Source organism: Desmodus rotundus, chromosome 8 (genome assembly GCF_022682495.2).
Source record: "Desmodus rotundus isolate HL8 chromosome 8, HLdesRot8A.1, whole genome shotgun sequence".
In the NCBI taxonomy this organism is placed as follows: Eukaryota; Metazoa; Chordata; class Mammalia; order Chiroptera; family Phyllostomidae; genus Desmodus; species Desmodus rotundus.
In genome coordinates, this window is record NC_071394.1 from 79499802 (window position 1) to 79517597 (window position 17796).

The window sequence follows — 17796 nt, forward strand, 5'->3', positions numbered from 1 at the left end:
TAATTGATGTCTGAGTAGCTATCACAGAAGTGGAGAATCTTTTTTTCATTTTATAAGAACCTACTCACCTACTAAAATACAGTTGACCAGTCACATACTAACTTACAAAAAAGAGGTAGGAGTTTTTGTTGTGGTTTTTCTTCTTCCTGGAGACCTACAATATGTTCAACTCACATACTTTTTGACTTCAGAAGAGAAAACAAACCAGCCAACACATAAATGACCTTAAATGTTTTTCAGTTCAGCTTTATGCCTAGGGGTTTTAAAAGGAAACAAGGGAAGAAAGGAAAAGAGACATAAAAAAAGGACAACATTCTGGGGAAAGGAAGGGAGAGGATATGGAAAATACTGGGAGACTGAAAGCTGTGAATATTTTTAAGTATATGTCAGCCAAGATAGATAACTTGGCTTCATGAGCTACTTGCTAGAACCATTGAAGGCAGAGTAGACAACAGATAGTTGTCATCATTCCCTTTACCAACAGTCATTAGGTCTTTACAGCTCTTCTGTTCTTTTCTTTTTACCTTTTTAAAGAGAGTTTGCCAAAGAAATTGACTGTATAAGTTTCTGACAGCAATTTTCTGGAACTGGTTCATACAGTATCACAAGATCCAATCGGTCAGTTTTCAGGAATTTTGTAAGTCAGTTGTTAAATACAGCCATTTTTTTACACTTAACTATATTAAGTTATAATGGAATTATATTAAAAACCCAGGTAATACATAATCAAAGCTCATCACTTCATAGTTCCTTTCCCATGTGTCACTATTATCTATGCTCTTGAGTCATGTTGTCTATTCTGTCCATGTGGTGGAACCACTACTATACAGTGGTATGCTCCAGTGCATCTCTTCCCAGCCCACATCCAAAGCCCACATCATGTTGGTAGCTTGCAATCAGCCATGATGAGATTTTTACACCATCAAAATGGGCAAATGCTACAGATTTAGGAATTAATCTATTGTTTTTTGAATCTTTGTAGTAGTTTTGTCTGCCTCTAATGGCTTTTGCATTATTTTAACTTTGCATTAGAGTCCTTTGCCTACATGTCTTATACACTCTACTGAAATATAACCTCCTTCAGCCAGGGGTCATTTCTTATTCACATATAAATCCTTTCCCCATAAGCACTCAACAGTTCCTTGCAAATAGTAGATTGCTTTAGTCTGCTCTGGCTACAGTAACAAAATATCACAGACTAGGTGGCTTAAACAAAAATTTATGTCCTCATAGTTCTGGAGACCGAAGGTCCAAGATCAATGTGCCAGCAGTGTTGGTTTCTAGTGAGAGCTCTCTTCTTGGCTTACAGACAGCGACCTTCTCACTGTGTTTCACTGTGCATGTGTACTCCTGGTGTTTCTTCCTCTTCTTATGAGGGCTTTAGTCCTTTCTGATTACAATCCCCCCTTTATAGCCTTATTTAATCTTAATTATCTCCTTAAAGTTTCCAAATACAATTACACTGAGGCTAATGCTTTAACATAAGAACTTGCAGTGGCAGAGGGGGCACAATTCAGTCCATAACGTAGGTGTTCGTGACTTATGCATAAAATTGCTTGAAAGCGAAGAAATACAGAACCTTCACTGTGTGCCTTTCTGTGTGCTATTTACATTTTATCACCTGAGCTTCATAGCGTTGCTTGAAGGTAAATATAGGGGCTGGCAAAAGTAGGTTTACCGTTTGTATGGAAAGACATGCAAGTTATGATTATATGATTTTACAAGAATAAACTGTGTTTTGTGTACTCACAACTATAAACCTACTTTTGCCCACCCCTGTATTATTGACCCCATTTAACAGATGGAGATATTGACTCAATAAGAGATAAAGTAACTTGCCCAACTATGTACAGATGTAAGTGTTCAATCCAGTATTCAGACCCAAACAATGTGACTCCAGAATCCCAACACTTAACCACCATAGGCAACTGCCATTCTGTTTTTTTCATACATATGCGTGCGTGTATTTTGTCTAATGACAGTATTGAAAGTGTTACCCAAAAAACCGAGCAACTGTTGGTGAATTTTTAGTAGGGCATATATGCAAATGTACAGACATTCTGCAAAGCAGGTTTTGGTAAAACTAGGGTTGGAGAGTCATTTTGTAATTGCAGCATAAAGGAAAAGTGCTTAACTGCACAGTCTTCCATTTCTGGGACCTTTGCTTTGAGACAAGATAAAATAAATAACTGTCAGATCCAAACTAACTGGAAAATATTTCTAACTAAACATTGAGCTTTAATAGTCTAAATTTAAAAACTGAAAGGTTTGGAAAGATAATGAGAGAGAGAGCAGACATAGGAAAAAAACAACTCACATGATTTAGAATCACTGTCCCTGCTTAGGACTCAATGCAATTATTTTATTACATTTGTCCAAACAATGTTGACTCAGCTTGAAAGAAATTCTTTGGGTTTAAATACAAGTGGGTGTTGTTTTTATCTTTTCCTCTTAAAGAATTTACTTTGACAGTTATTCATTCCATTCATCCTTCTCTGAGATTCTCCTCTATCCACCCCACACTTTTGTGAAAAAACAAGTGCTTTGGTAGAATGAAAGGGATGCTACGTGAGTTTTTCCTCCTGAAACCTCACCAGTGTATCCTCTTGCTTCATGTCCCTGTCCAAGTCCTTTGTTAAATCAGGAAGTCACAAAGATGAGATTTGAATACATACAGCATGCATCCATTCAACAAACATTTGCTGAGTACCTACTAAATGTGAGACCCTCTTCTGGGAGAATATGGTGAACAAAGTGCCAGGCATTCACTTTCTAGAAGGAGGAAAGAGACAATGAACAAGTAGATTATGCATCAGCAATTGGTAAGAACTTTGAAGAAAAGTAGGTTAAGGATTTATCGGCACATTTTGGTCCAGATCATTCTTTACTGTGGGAGCTATCCTATGCATGGTAGGAGATTTAGCAGCATCCCTGGCCTTGACCCACTATATGTGAAAAGTCCATGTGTGCATACACATGCACACACACAGTTGTGACAACCAAAAGTGTCTTCAGACTGCCAAATATCCACTGTGTGTCAACAGTAGCCCTTGGTTGAGAATCACAGGTCTAGAGATATGGGCGTGCTAATTTATTAGTCAGGGAAGACCTCTCTGATAAGGTGACCTTTGAGCAAAGACTGGACACAGTGAGGATGGGCATCATGTACCTATCTGGGGGAAGAATGTTCTTGGCAAAGGGAATGCTAGTGCAAAGGCCCTGATGTGAGAGGATAGCAAGGAGGCCATAGTGAGCAGAATTGAACAAGAGGATGATAGGAAGTGATATGGTCAGCCAGGTCTTAAAGGAGCAAGATCGTGGTCCTATAATAAGGACTTTGGCTTTTAATCAGAAGAGGATGGGAATCATCAATGGTTTTGAGAAGAATAGTGACATGACCTGGTTTATATTCAAATAGAGTCATTCTGGCTGCAGAGTACTGAACCAACTGTGGGGACATAACAGCAAAAGGCAGCATTCAGAGGAACCATGGCGATTATTCCAGAGAGCACTTAGTCCTAAGTAGACAGGTTGTGAAGGGCTAGGAGAAGTGACTGGAATCTGGATATATTGTGAACCTACATCTCACACAATTTGCTGTTGAATTAGACATCAGGTGTGAGCCAAAAAAAAATGTACATGGGGGGAAGTGTTTGAAATACTCCTCTTTGAAAATAACCCAAATGAGCTTTTCTTTCTGATTTTTGCTCCTAATCCTATGGGTCTTTAAGCATAATGGAAACATTGTTTAGGCATTAGATTTTAGACTGTTATATCCTAAATGACTTCCTGAGCAAACCAATTAAAATTATAATGTGGGTCTCCTGGAGAAACAGAAAGGAGCCAAACTCAGTACGATTTTACCTCTTAGATGCCACTTAACAGCACTTTTCTCCTGATGCTTGGGGAATTAAATTCTGGCAAGTAGGTGCAAAATGAGCAAACAGGCCCTCCAACGCAGCCCATCACCACTGGCTCATAGCTTCAGTACTACCCAATTGTTCTCCAGGACCCCATTTGGGAACTAATGTGCACTTTTTATAAAAATCTCCACGTGCTGCAAATTCAGGCAGCATCACTTTTCTCTGTAGCACCTGCCTTCTGAGACCGCAGGCGTATTCTAGGTATTGCCTCCCCAAATTGAAGTAGATTAACTGAGTTCCAAATTTCTCAAACTATAGGAGAGGGAGAGTGTGAAATAAAGGTCCAATCTTCCAGTTAGTGTCTAGGTTAAGATGGGCTTTTATAAAACCTTCTAACTATGTCAGCCTACATCAAAGATTACACTCCAGGAGTTTTTACTTTTAAACCCTGTGGAGTCATGTTTGCTTTGCTTTTAAAGCAGTGTTTCTTCTGGTGTAGTGCGAGGTATTTATTAAGAATGTAGACTCTGGGCTCCTTTTCAGACCCCAAAGGATGAAAATGGGAATAATAGTTAATAAAGGCCTCAGATGATTCTGGAGCATGCTAACATTTGAGAACCACTGCTTTGCCATTTAGGAATTACATTCACTTCCTAGTAATTGAGACTGTAAATAAAGAATTAGTTTATTTCTCTCATTGGTGAAAGAAGTTCAAAGATAGGCAATCCAGGGCTGGTATGGTGGATCCATGGTATAATCAAAAACTTCCATTCTTAAGGTTACTTAATGGTACAAGGTGGCTGTTGGAGCTCCAGCCATTGTATTTACATTCCAGACGGGAAACAGGAAGATGGGGGAATAGGTAAAAAGGGCCTTTGCCAACTGCTCTGCATTCTTTAAAAAGAGCAGTCTCAGAAGTCACATCCTTACATATTAATTGACCAAAATTTATTCACATGACCACTTCTAGCTAGTAGCTTGGTGCAGAAATATTGTTCTTAGCTGGGCATATTGGCGGTCAGAGTATAATGATATGCTTATTAAGGAAGAAAGAAAAATGGATGGTGGGCAGCCATATCTATCACAACTCCCTTACACCATCATGCCATGGTGTTGTTGAAAAGTTGTTTAATTGGAGTACATCATGTTTTACTGACTGTTAAGTTTATTTTGGGCATGTGTTGGTTATTTTACAGAGAACAGCAAAAGAAAACATACTCATCATTTCTGCAGTGATTCATTCAAATGTATTAGGAATCTACTTTATCTGGTTTTTTTTTTGTTCTCTCCTATCCTCTGCCAGTCTCTTTTTTCCTGATAAGGAAAGCTAAGATTCCATGATAAGCAGAATGGGGGTGGGGGGGAGTGAAGGGGGACTGGGATGAGGAGGCCAAGTCCAAAGGTGGCTCTACCACTTCTTAGCTCTGTGATGTTCAATCTGATGAGTGTAACATACCAACCTCCAGGCTCTGGGGAGGGTTCATAAGATACTGTGTATAAAAACACTCCGGGCATAAGAGCCATTCAATAAATATGGTCATTGATTCCTTCTTTCATTTAGATGATGGAGGATAGTTGAATATGACATCAACCAAAAAAGTCTGACTTCTTTGTTGGATTCCTGCTTTAAGAAAATAGGGATGCTTTTGATATAGAAAATGTCCCACCCAAAAATAATAAGCCCTTTTCCCTTAAGAGTTTTCATTTTTGCCAAAGCTGATAGACTTCTCTTGCTAAAGCATATATGTAGATTTGGAAGGAGACACCGGCAAAATTGAGTGAGATCAGACATGTTCTACCCCTCCTCTGGGCTACCAGGATTTATTGGAGCACACAGGGTTCCCACCATTTTCCTGGCAACCTCATGGGGTTGGCCTTGGGGAGAGAACACTTGGGTAACTCTAAACCTGTCAAAGTGTGGTCCTGGGTCACCAGCAGGGGCATCACCTGAGAAGTGGTTAGAAATGCAGATTATCAGTCCTGCCCCAAGCTTACTGAGATAGAAATGTATTTTAACAAACTTCCAGGTGGTTCTGATGCAAGCTAAAGTTTGAGAACCATCACTCTGAATAAAGCACTGTGCCCACTGTTGAAAATTAGCACACTTTTCTCTCCAACAAGGAGTTATTGACTCTCTCTCTTCTGTCTGTGCTCAGGCAGAAATGTTGCCAAAAGTGCAAACAAGCCCAGTCTCTCAAATTGGGTGAGGCCTTGCTCTGCAGACTTTATTTGCACACCAAGTTGACTAAGTTCTGACAGTCCATCAGACAGACTGAAGTTACTGCCAAGCCTCCATGTTGGGAGTAACGCCTTAAATAAAGGCCCTCAACTACTTCATTTTCATCAGCCAGTTTATTGTATTCAAAATGGTTTTTTGGGAGGTGGGTAGGTGGGAGGGTGTACCTAGTACAACTTCGCCCAGGGCAGAATCATAGGCACTTCTACCTGGGAATGTTTAAATGAACCAAAGTTTCTAGAACATTCAACAACCCTACTCTCAGTACATTAGTGCACACAAGAGGAAAAATAAAGATATCAGCATACCAGGTAATAGCTTGGTAATAGTCATCAATGACAGAATTCTAGTGGATTCACTTATTTGCTCATAAAAATTAACAAGTAAAACACATTTGGGCTAAAATGAGCAGTGTGCAGGGTTTTCAGAGGTGGTGTCCAATTTAATTTTGGACTGCCAGAAGGTAACTAAATATTTCCCCTAGTGTGTATTTTGAGCTACATGGTAGTTTTATTACAGAGATGCCAGAGGGTAAGGCATGCTGCATTTCTGTGTTCTGCCAGACAGTCTGGGAATTCGAGAGAGTGATTTCTCCCTCATTCCCATTGTCTTCTAATCCTCCTTGCTCAATAAAGAGCTTGCAAAGTCCAGATAAAGACCAGTTGCGGACACAGAAGCCAACATGAGAAGGGTGAGTATTTTTCCTGGACTTGAGTGGGCTTGGACGTGGACTGAAACTGGTGAAGGACCAACTCCTTGTCCCACCTCAGAGCAAGTCAGATCACCTACCACACAACATGGATGTGATTTGGTAGGTTGTTAATTAATATTAGCTAATTTGTTTTAATAAAGGGGCGTTTCACTAACTAGGTAAGTTTTTAAGCTATCCACCAAATTATTGTGAGGAAATATTTTAACACATTCCATATTTGTGAAATTATTGGTATACTGGTAGAAATGGCACATGTTCAGTAGTGGTAAACAGTTGGCTTGAATTATGACACAAGACATCTAGCCAGGAAAAATAGAGCTATGTTCCCAAAGAGTAGTCACTGCCTCTGTTGATTTAAGACTTTAGTCTTATACATATACCCCTATGTTCATTGCAGCATTATTTATAATAGTTAAGATATGGAAGCAACCCAAGTGCCCATCAATAGACAGGTGGATAAAAAAAAGTGGTGGTACATATATACAATGGAATATTACTCGGTCATAAAAGAGAATGAAATCTTACTATTGAATATTTGCGACACCTAGGAAGTATTATGCTAAGTGAAATAAATCAGAGAAAAACAAATACATATGATTTCCCTTATAAGATAAATGAACAAACGAAACAGGAACAGACTCACAGATAAAGAGAACAGACTGATGGTTGCCAGAGAGGATGAGAGTTAGTGGCTGGCTGAAAAAGGGGAAGGGATTTAGAAGTACAACTTAGTAGTTACAGAATGGTCATAGGGATGTAAGGTACAGCATAGGAAATATAGGCAATAATATTGTAATAACTATGTGTGATGTCAGGTGGGTACTGGAAATATCAGGGGGGATACTTTGTAAAGTAAATGATTATCTAACCACTATGCTATACACCTGAAACTAATACAAAATAATATTGAATATAAACTGTAATTGAAAAATAAGATTTTAAAAAAGAATTTGAAGTCTTCAGGATGGACCTCAGAATACAAAGATATTTTTTTACCCCCAAGCAGCTCTAGAATTCTCTATCACTGCATGTTTGGGACTCCTTTACCCTCCAATCTTTTTTTCTTTTTTTTTTAAGATTTTATTTATTTTTTAGAGAGGGGGAGGAAGGGAGAAAGAGAGGCAGAGAAACATCAATCAGTTGCCTCTCACTCACCCCCATCTGGGGACCTGGCCTGCAGTCCTAGTATGGGTCCCAATTGGGAATCCAACCAGCAACTTCTCAGTTCGAAGGCTGATGCTTAGCCTACTGAGCCACATCAGTCAGGGTTACCCTACAGTCTTAAGATGGTGTGGAACTTCTTTAATCCAGGGTGGACCTTCCCCGACATGGGAAGTCAGGATCCTTCTCTGGGGAATTTGGATTTGAGCAAAACTAGTCAGTCTAGGAATTGAGGTTGTATAAACTCAAGTTTTAAGGCAACCCTTAAGCTGTGAGAAGGTACAAAGCAGATCTGCAGAGAGAGTATAGAGGACATTGCGCTTAGAAGGATGATAATTGCTGACTGATCACCTCCCAGTGGCTGGATCTACTTCCTCACAAGGCTCTACTCTACTGCTGGGTTTCTAGAGAAAACATCACACCTTTATAATAATTTGCTATTTTTGTCTCTGAAATAAAACCAGCTTAAATAGCATTTTATTCCTTGTAACCTTGCTTAGACTAAGGTGGGTTCGGGGAGGGGTACCAGAGTTTGGTCTCACTCTATAAGCTGATGATGTTGCCCTAACTTTTAAAATGGAAGAAAGGCCAGGAATCTTCTGGATTGCTCAATTTGGAGTATTCCAGGCTGGATAATATACTGGCTGCTATACATTCATGTTATTGCTATTGAGGGGCAAATGCTCTGCCTACACTCTCATTTCATTGCCACAATCTTATAATGAGGCTTCTGAGTAGTTAATGTAACTTGCTGAGGACACAAACATGGCACATGGCCAAACCGGGACTGGGGGTGCAGATCTCCTTGGCCATGCTGCAGAAGGAGCACGGAAGGCTCCAACCTGGGCCAGCCTTGGGAAGTATCAGGGAGGGCTTGGCTCAAGGCACTAATTCAGAAGAGTTCTCAGGGGTGACTCTGTTCCGGGCAGGAAAGAGGGGGCTATGTGAATAATGGGCAATTGAGAGGAGGATCAGTCAAACTCAACTTACACTGTTCACTAGCAAGAATCCACAGTGATTTATTCCATATTAGCATTTGTCCCTAATGTTCCGTAATTATCACGGGAGTTGTGAGAATGGCAAGGTGTTGTTGCAACATGGCCTTTCTACAAGCAATTCTTTGACTTGGGACACAGAGCCCTTCTCTAAAACACAGAGACAGATCTGCTTTTATACCTGGCACTTACCTGAGCAGCCATATGGTACTGGTCTCTGATGGGCTCAGTGCCAGCTTCTGATTCCAAACTAGCTCATCATCTGGGCTTTTATTGCTTCTCTGGAAGATTGCTGGTAACCTGTGGGCGGCCCACAGAACCTGGAGCAGTTCCTTCTCATCCCAGGACGTGGCTCCCTGCCAGGTGCCTTCAGGGAGCAATTGTAGAGGCCCTGACCTCCCAAGGCCAGCTAGTCTAGGACAAGAAGTCTGTTTATGGTTGCCTTTGGGATTTGATTAAGAGGATGATATGCACATGATGGTGAATGGTTATGATTATTTGTTACAAAAATAAAGATGGCTTTCACGTTTTTTTAAGGCATAGTCGTTGCGAAACCTTCTCTCCCCTCTTCTAACACTTATGACTTCATTTCTGGAGATCAAAGTAGGCAGAGCTTTCGTAACTCTTCACCCTAGCATTCCCAAAACATGTGTGCGTATCCCAGACTCCCTAAACTCAGGGAATTAGACCAAATTTGTGGATTGTAACTAACATAATGAATTTAGAGCCCCAAGTCATCTTTCTTCCCTGTTTTGTTGAATGAATGCCTTGTTTCACAAGAGCTGCTCATGATGTTGCTAAGAGATAGTTGAAAAGCATTTTCCATGATGTCATCTAAGCTTGTGGGGTTTTGTTTTGTTTTCATTTTGCTTCTTCTATATAATAGCGTATCTTTTGTTTTGGTCAGTTTTCTTTCCCTAGTTTTGCATGCAGCTGGGTGATAGAATGTTTTCTTTTCTCAGGAAAAATTAGATCTTGGTGCTTTCCAAAGTCATTGCTGGGTTAACTGAGCCTTAGAAAGTACAAGAATCTGTCCTGTGATAAACAGAAGTATTCTAGAATATACAGAAATACTCTTATTAATGATGATTTTTAATTACACACTGTGTGTCCCAGATTTAGTGACTCGTTTTCTGACAGATGGGAGGTGCTGCCTGTCCGTACAAAGGGCTCCCGACCTGGAGGGCTTTTAATGTAGGTGGAGGCTGAGGGACCCAGGAGTTTGTTTAGTGCCAAAAACTGGCTTTGACTCCAGCGCTGCCAAGACAGGCACTGACATATCCCGTTGGCTCAGGAGGCATGTTACATGCTGGAGACTAACAGAAAAAATGGTAAAGTTAGCTCTCCGGGGAGCCTGCCGAGAAAACTTTACCCTCCAGGTCCAGCAGCATGTTTGCCCACTTCTCTTTTTTCAGGAAAGTCTGATGGCTTTATTTTATTATTATTATTATTATTATTATTATTATTATTATTATTATTATTATTTTGTAGACAGAGAGAAAACTTCCAAGAGATAGGTGATTTGCTGGACTCTTTCTTTAAGGAGAAATTCCTCTGCTTGCAGTGAGAAACTCACGCTGTTGTATTCCATGCGGGGTTGGGACAGGGGAAAGTAGATTGTGTCCCGCTGTGGGAGTCAACTTCCCAGAAAGTGGGAATGAGCAAGTTATCTATGTGCCTTTCATTCTTCAGGTTCACCAGTACTATAGCTGTCTCCCAGAGGAAAAAGTCCCTTATGTCAACAGTCCTGGAGAGAAACTTCGAATCAAGCAACTATTACACCAGCTGCCACCACATGACAATGAGGTAAGGGGCTGGGGGGACCTCAAGAATACTTTTCTTAGAACCTTCTTGAATTGCTACCTTTCTACAGTTAGAATGCTGAAATCAAAGAGATCTCCAAAGAAAAATTCCGGCAATGTATTTTAGGTTTTATCTTCCTTAATTAGAGCCAAAAGAAACTGAAGAAACTGTCGGACACCTTCTGGAGAGTGTTACCAAAAATCAGAATTTCATTATGGGCTGGATTCACCTCTGAGCCTGGCACTACTAGCTATTTGAGGGTAACCAGGGAGCACTAAAATTTAAAAGCTCAAGTCCAGGTTTTCTTAGTTGAAGAAGAATGTGTGAGGCTGGTTTCCTGAGCATGGTAGATGATTGAGATTCCCTAGGCTAGTTAAAACCCTGCAAAACGTTTGTGACTCCTTTATTTTCAGTATCATGTCATGTTAAATAAGTGTGTACATTGCCCACATTACACAGCAGCAGAAGTTATGTGTCCAGATTTGCAGCTCTGAAAATCTGTGTTTTTGTCATTTAAAGTCCAACTTGCTAGGGTGATCCTTTGCACCCTTGAAAGTATGGCTTGCAGGCTCTCCTTTTCTTCTGAAACCAGACACACAACACTGTAAGCAGGCTTTTCATATGTTTGAAGATTAATTGATCATAAAGGGAAATTTGTAAATATGCTTTTAAAAGACCATTATGCTTGAGGGGTTTAGATTTGTAAGCTAGAAATCAATTTTTAAGTATCTGGTTTGTAAAAAATAGTAATCACATAGAATTGAGTTGTCCACTGAACTCTGCATTTTAAATAAAAACATAATTTTCAGTTGAAAAAAATCCATACACCAGCCTTCTACCAAGTGCCCCACCCACAAGCTAGATCCTAGGGGAAATGACTGAGTGCTTTTTTAGTCTTTACCTTCCCACATGTGAATTAAAAAGGATAAATCAGGAGACACAAAAATAGATTTGAGTAAGTGGAGCAAAAGCTTAAACACTGAAGCAACTCCTAAAAAGACAGCCACAATTCCCTTTCCTATTGTTTACTTCAGACTTCATTAAAAATATATATAAATAATGTTTTCTCTTTAAAGCTGAGAACAAGCCTTGTAACCTGATGCCAAGTTAACTAATTTGGAAGTGAAAATTCGGGTTTTTACAAGCAGGAGGGGTGTGCCTTTCCTTAAAAGCATGTCCATAAAATATCAGTGGTATAACGACATATTCTGGGCTGTTCAGGTCCCTGTAGTTCTCTCCCTGGGACATCTAAATGAAGACTTTCTTTTTTTGTTAACTCTTTTTACGTGAGAGAGAGACCTGGTCTACTCTTTTCTGCTTTTAATGGTTTATTCTGTTTACGATTAACTGGTTTCATGAAAAGAGATATTTCACATTCCTTCTTCCTGTTGGTGAGAATTCCTTACATGTGACCCAGACCGCAGATTTCTCCCATTTGACACAGCCCTTTTGAAAACAAAGGGTGATTCTAAAGTAAATATCTGACCATTCTTTTTTTCACCCTGAAAAAACAATTTTGATATCTACAGCTGCTCTGGTTTTCAAATTGGGATGCACCAGTCTAGTTCAAAAAGTTTCCCTGTAACCATCTGGATGACAAAGCATCTGAGCATTTCAATTAACCTTTCTGATGCTCAGATTACTTTAAAGTTAAGATAAGCAGTGGAAGTAGGACAACGAATACTAAAATGTGGTAGACATGGGACTTTGGGTGGAACATGGACAAGACAGTAAATAATATTGAACCATGTAATGAGAGAATCACTTCCTTTTAAATTGAGTGGTTGAACAATCAGAGAAAGTTCAGTTTGGTGCTAGCAGGAGTATCACATTTCTCCACATCCTCCTAGTATCCACTTTGAAGTTCAAGCATTAAGAATCTGCATTTTACCTGGCTGGTATAGCTCAGTGGATTGATTGCAGACTGTAAACCAAAGTGTCGTCAGTTCAATTCCCAGTCAGGACACATGCCTGGATTGCGGGCTAGGTCTCCAGTGGGGGCCACGTGAAAGGCAACCACAGATTGATATTTCTCTCCCTCTCTTTCTCCCTCCCTTCCCCTCTCTCTATAACTAAATAAATAAAATCTTAAAAGATAAAAATAATTTTTAAAAAAGAATCTGCATTTTAGGATCTCCCACAAGCAAAAGTAGCCAGCTAGAATCTAACAATGTGGTTTTATTCTAACTCTGTTTAGTTTATGACCCTCTGTTTTTTGCAGGTAATACTGATTTTCCATTTATAATCTTAATATACTTTCTTTTTAAGTAAACATATTCAAGTTTTAAAATATGAGTCCATTTTAAAACAGTATTAAGTAAGTAATAGTTTAAGACTATGACCAAATTCCCAAGATGTACAGACATAAGGGGAGAGATGGGAAATACTGAACCAAATGTCTTTAATTCCCTCCCTTACTTCTGTGTCTGTGTTTGATAAGAAGGAGCATATCTTAATGCGAGTGGATGCATTAACCAAAGCCAACAGCTGCTCTTTCCTCCTGCTTACAGATAAGCAGGCAAGGATCCTGTGAAGCAACACAGATAACCTTTGAGCCAATTCTTCAGTCTCAAGCCTCTGGTTCCCCATTTTCGCAATAATCAGATGGGAAAAGACAAGCTGTGAGCCTGTGAGAACGGTTCTGGCTTGCTGGCCTGGAGCTGTCCTTTGGTGTCAAGGACCACTTACATGGGCACGTAGGCTTGAAAGTATGAGGACCCCACAATCAATTTGAAGATCCCAATCCATTTGAAAGAAGGAGAAAGTCCCAGATCTTGGATTGAATCCTAAGGAGCAATAGCAACTTTCTCAAACCATCCTCTGTGTCTGTTCAGGTCCGATATTGCAACTCCCTGGATGAGGAAGAGAAACGGGAGCTGAAGCTCTTCAGCAACCAGAGGAAACGTGAAAATTTGGGCCGAGGGAATGTCAGGCCCTTCCCAGTCACCATGACAGGAGCTATTTGTGAACAGGTGAGTGTAGATTCCGAGGCGTGAAGACAGATTGCTCTGGCCCACTTTCACTCCACAGTCATTTTATTGAGTGCCTCCTGTGGGCCAGACATTGTTCTTGGCTGGGGGATACAGCAGTGAACAAAATATTAAAAGCTTGATCTTTTAATAAGGTGTAAAGTCAGGCAATATCATAAATAAATAAGATAGAAAAAATATAGCAGGGAAGTGGGTTAGGAAGTGTTGGGAGTGTGGGACAGTTGCAGTTTTCATAAAATGGCCTGGAAGCATCCCCTTCCCAACCCCCCTTAGAAGGTGGCTTCTGACCAAGACAAGAACTGAGAGGGTGAAGCATGCAGGCCTTGGGGGAGGGACTGCAGGGGAAAAGGAGCAGCCAGCTCAAAGGCTCTGCAGCAGTAGCATTTCATTTGTGTTCAATGAATGGCCAGTTGGCCAGTGTGGTGGGGCAGAGGCATGAAGGAGGAGAACTGACAAAGGGCCAGGTCCTGGAGATTTATGTATCCATTGAAAAGACTCAAGCCGAGAAACAACATATGAAGGATTTCTATTTTAAAATGAGTCCTTTACAAAATGGAGTTTGCCTGGACCATGGGTCAGCCTCTTTCCCATGATCATTCCAGGACCCATGACATTTAAAGGGTGGTAAATGATGATCTCCTTGGTTTGAGGGTTCTTCAGCAAAGTGCATGAACCCCCTGCATTCTTCCTAAGACCTCCCTCTGGGTTGACAATTCTGGATTTGTTTTTTCTCCTACTCTCCTATAGAGTACTCAGGGCATGGCAGAAGAAGGTTTTAAAAAAAACAGGGTGGTGAGAATCCAGCCTGCCTGCTTTCACCCTGCCCCTCCTCTCAGATGCCAAAAGCCTTGCGATGCTAAATGTTATTTTCCACATTTCACTTAGCCCTGCTGCTTTTTTTTACAGGCCCACCTAACTGCTTAAGCTCTAAAGGGTCGCATTCAGGTGCTGAAGATATGTGAGCTGGGTCTGTGAAAAGAAAGTGAGAATAGATCCTTAGAGGCCTGGATGCCATTTGGGGGCTTTTTTTTTGGGGGGGGGGGATTTCAGAGGAGTAGAGTAAGAAGGTTCATGTGGATGGAATGGAGACACTACTTAATAGAGGAGCCAAAGGACCAGACGTCTGGTGGTGGGGTCTTCATCTTTAAGGCACACCCTTGAGACACATGTGGTCGGTTGTTAAGATGTGAAATTCAGTTTGCTCAATTCAGGACCTCCAGCACTCTCAAATCCTTCTCCTGGAGCCAGCCCATCTGGGCTCACCTAAGACAGAAGGAAGGTTGGGCATTTTGTATGCAGATGTCAAAAATAGTATAGAATAGTGACAACAGCATGGAGGCAGAAAGACCTAAGTTTGACTCACATTTCTCCCAGATGACCTTGGCCATGTTACTTCTCCTCAGTTTTGTCATCTGCAAAATGGGGACAACAAATGCGTGTATCATAGAATTATATTGAAAATTGAATGGGATTCTGTATTGTTAATAGTAATCAAACAAGGGGCCCTTTACACTGAGATGGCCCTAGTACTTTGTATGGTAACCTACATAAGCAAACCAAAACCTAAACCAGAATCAATGTACTGGAATCCAAGAAAATGAAACTTAAGAACAACCAATCACAAATGCCAAATAGACCTTCCCAAATAAGGCAACTAACTGCTTAAGTGACAACCAATCAAATCATTTCTTGGTTTGCTTCCATCTCTTTATAAGAATCTATCTTTGAGTTCCACTCAGTAGAATGCTCCTAACCACTTTCAGTTTGGTGCTACCCAATTTGATTCAATATTTCCCCAAGTAAACTCTTGAAATTTTTAATGTATCTCAGTTTATCTGTTAACAGTATGCTACCCAGTTCTACTAATGTTAAAAAAGGAAGGTGCAGTATTTTTTGTAACATGATGTCTTTCTTTTGTCTGGTCAGTTGTGTGAATGAGCTCCCAGAGTCTGTTAAGATCTTTACTTCTTTTTCTATAAAGCATTTCAACCCACATGAGGTCCATGATATAGGAAAGGTTTGGAAGTAGCTTTTCTACTCTCTAGACATTGTCCCCAGACTCAGCCCCTCATGTGGGGCTGTGAACCTCATGGCAAATGCCATGGCCAGCAGAGAACCTTCCCCTGGACCCACTGCTTCACACTTTATTACTCCCTCAAAGACCCTCAGACCATATTGGTTTTATCCCAACACCAGTTGTAAGAAGGGTTATCAGGGATTCTGCCTGTTCCTTTCTGTATGGGGAATGTGAAGGGGAAGATAGGGGAGGGAGAGAGAAGCCCTTTCAAGAGTCAGGTCTTGGAAGTGGTGCCTTTTCAATTAAAACTATGTAAAAAGATGTTAGAGGAACCAGGCTAAAAGCATGCCAGAAAGACTTTCAGAGAAATCATTAAAGGCAGGCATGTTTTAATGAACCCACTCCCCTATCATCTTACAGCCCCTCTCCCCACCCTCATCCCCCACAGCCTACTCCTCCTGGTGTTAAACTTGGCTGTGCCTCTGGATGGCTTTTGGAGGATCTAAAAGATAATGAGACCTTCGCTCTGTGTAAGTTTGCCTCCTACCTGCAAGGGTTTTCCTTTCTTCCCCACATTTGTGAGTTATTTTCTGACTTTATCTTCATCTTAACTTGATGGCCCTCCTAAAGGAGAGTGGGGGGAGGACACATATGTAAAGCAGGTAGCACAGGGACTAGTTGGAAAATAAGTGCTCAGTAGTCGACTATTGGTAGAGGTGGTGGTTATTCATCACCTGTGCAGGTACTAAGAGATGGGAGCCAGTGTTCACACTGACGTTTCCGTTTGCCTCACAGTGTGGTGGCCAGATTAATGGCGGGGACATTGCTGTGTTTGCATCACGTGCTGGCCATGGTGTTTGCTGGCACCCACCCTGCTTCATATGCACTGTCTGCAATGAGCTCCTGGTGGATTTGATCTACTTCTACCAGGATGGGAAGATATACTGTGGCCGACACCATGCCGAGTGCCTGAAGCCACGCTGCGCAGCCTGTGACGAGGTCAGTGCACTCTCCATGGGGCTTGCAGCACTGCCCGTCAGCCCTCTGTTGTATAACCAACACATCATCCAGTGGCTTACTGCACAGAAAAAAACCACAGACCACTACACCTTCTTATATTAACCCTTTCCAGAGAGATCCCCATCCCTTCCTGGTTACTAGCTTGTCCGTGGCTGTGGCTGGCTTTACTGAACACTGCAGTCTCATGGACATCTGTGTGGAAAGGCAGTTAGTTTCTGTAGCTGAAGAGACTCCTGGCATTAGGTCAGTTCAGAATGCTTAAAGAAAGAAAAACAGCATTGTGCAGCTTTAGATTTCAGTCCAAATCCCAGGGAGAAATCATCAGTAACAATGTGCCACTTATATCTCAAGTTCTGTTTTCTTAACTTCATTGGGACAGATTGGTTTGAGAAGAGAAGAAAACTGGTAGCATCATTTAATTTCCCCACAATATACCAGAGTTCTGGTGAGGATTAAGGAGGTAGATGGATACTCCATTTGGATACCACTGCCCCGCACACTAAGAGGAACGTGGATTTGCTACCCAGAATCAGAAAGCAGACAGGAACACCAGGCCCAGACCTTGTGCTTTCTCCCACCAGAAGCACAGCCAGGTATGATCTGTAACCTGGAAGAATACAAAACCTGATTTAGTTTTAAAGGTTTGGAGCTTATAGCTCAATAAAAAAATGTTAAGGGTTTGGAGCAGAAAGGAGAATGTTCTAAAGCTGACCACTTTTAAGGGAATCATTTGGAGAAAATCTTGGACAGGGGTTTTCTCCTGCACAAAGTAGAGTTTTGGTTCTATCTCACCCTGAAAACAAAAATGTGAGACTGTATAAACAACACTCCATTTTTTAGCCAGAGTTCACTATTGCATGGGAATTTCTTCCTTATAAAATGCCTATGAAAGATTCACTCTTCTAGGAGGAAGTCAATCAGCCTTAACTAATTTGGATTCTCATGCCATTGGTGATGTTCAAGAGAGACCCGCCTCTGGACAGGTAGTTGGGAAACTGA

General features: G+C 41.0%; 1 protein-coding gene across 5 annotated transcripts in view; it reads left to right on the forward strand.

The window, feature by feature from the left end:
- PRICKLE2 (prickle planar cell polarity protein 2) overlaps window positions 1–17796 on the forward strand; it is a 376986-nt gene that overhangs the window by 296354 nt on the left and 62836 nt on the right. For all 5 annotated transcript variants that reach the window (XM_053929465.1, XM_053929466.1, XM_053929469.1 and 2 more), the window contains 3 exons: window positions 10660–10773; window positions 13605–13742; window positions 16573–16776. In XM_053929465.1, the coding sequence (XP_053785440.1) occupies window positions 10660–10773; window positions 13605–13742; window positions 16573–16776 (456 nt within the window). The remainder of the gene's footprint in view (window positions 1–10659; window positions 10774–13604; window positions 13743–16572; window positions 16777–17796) is intronic.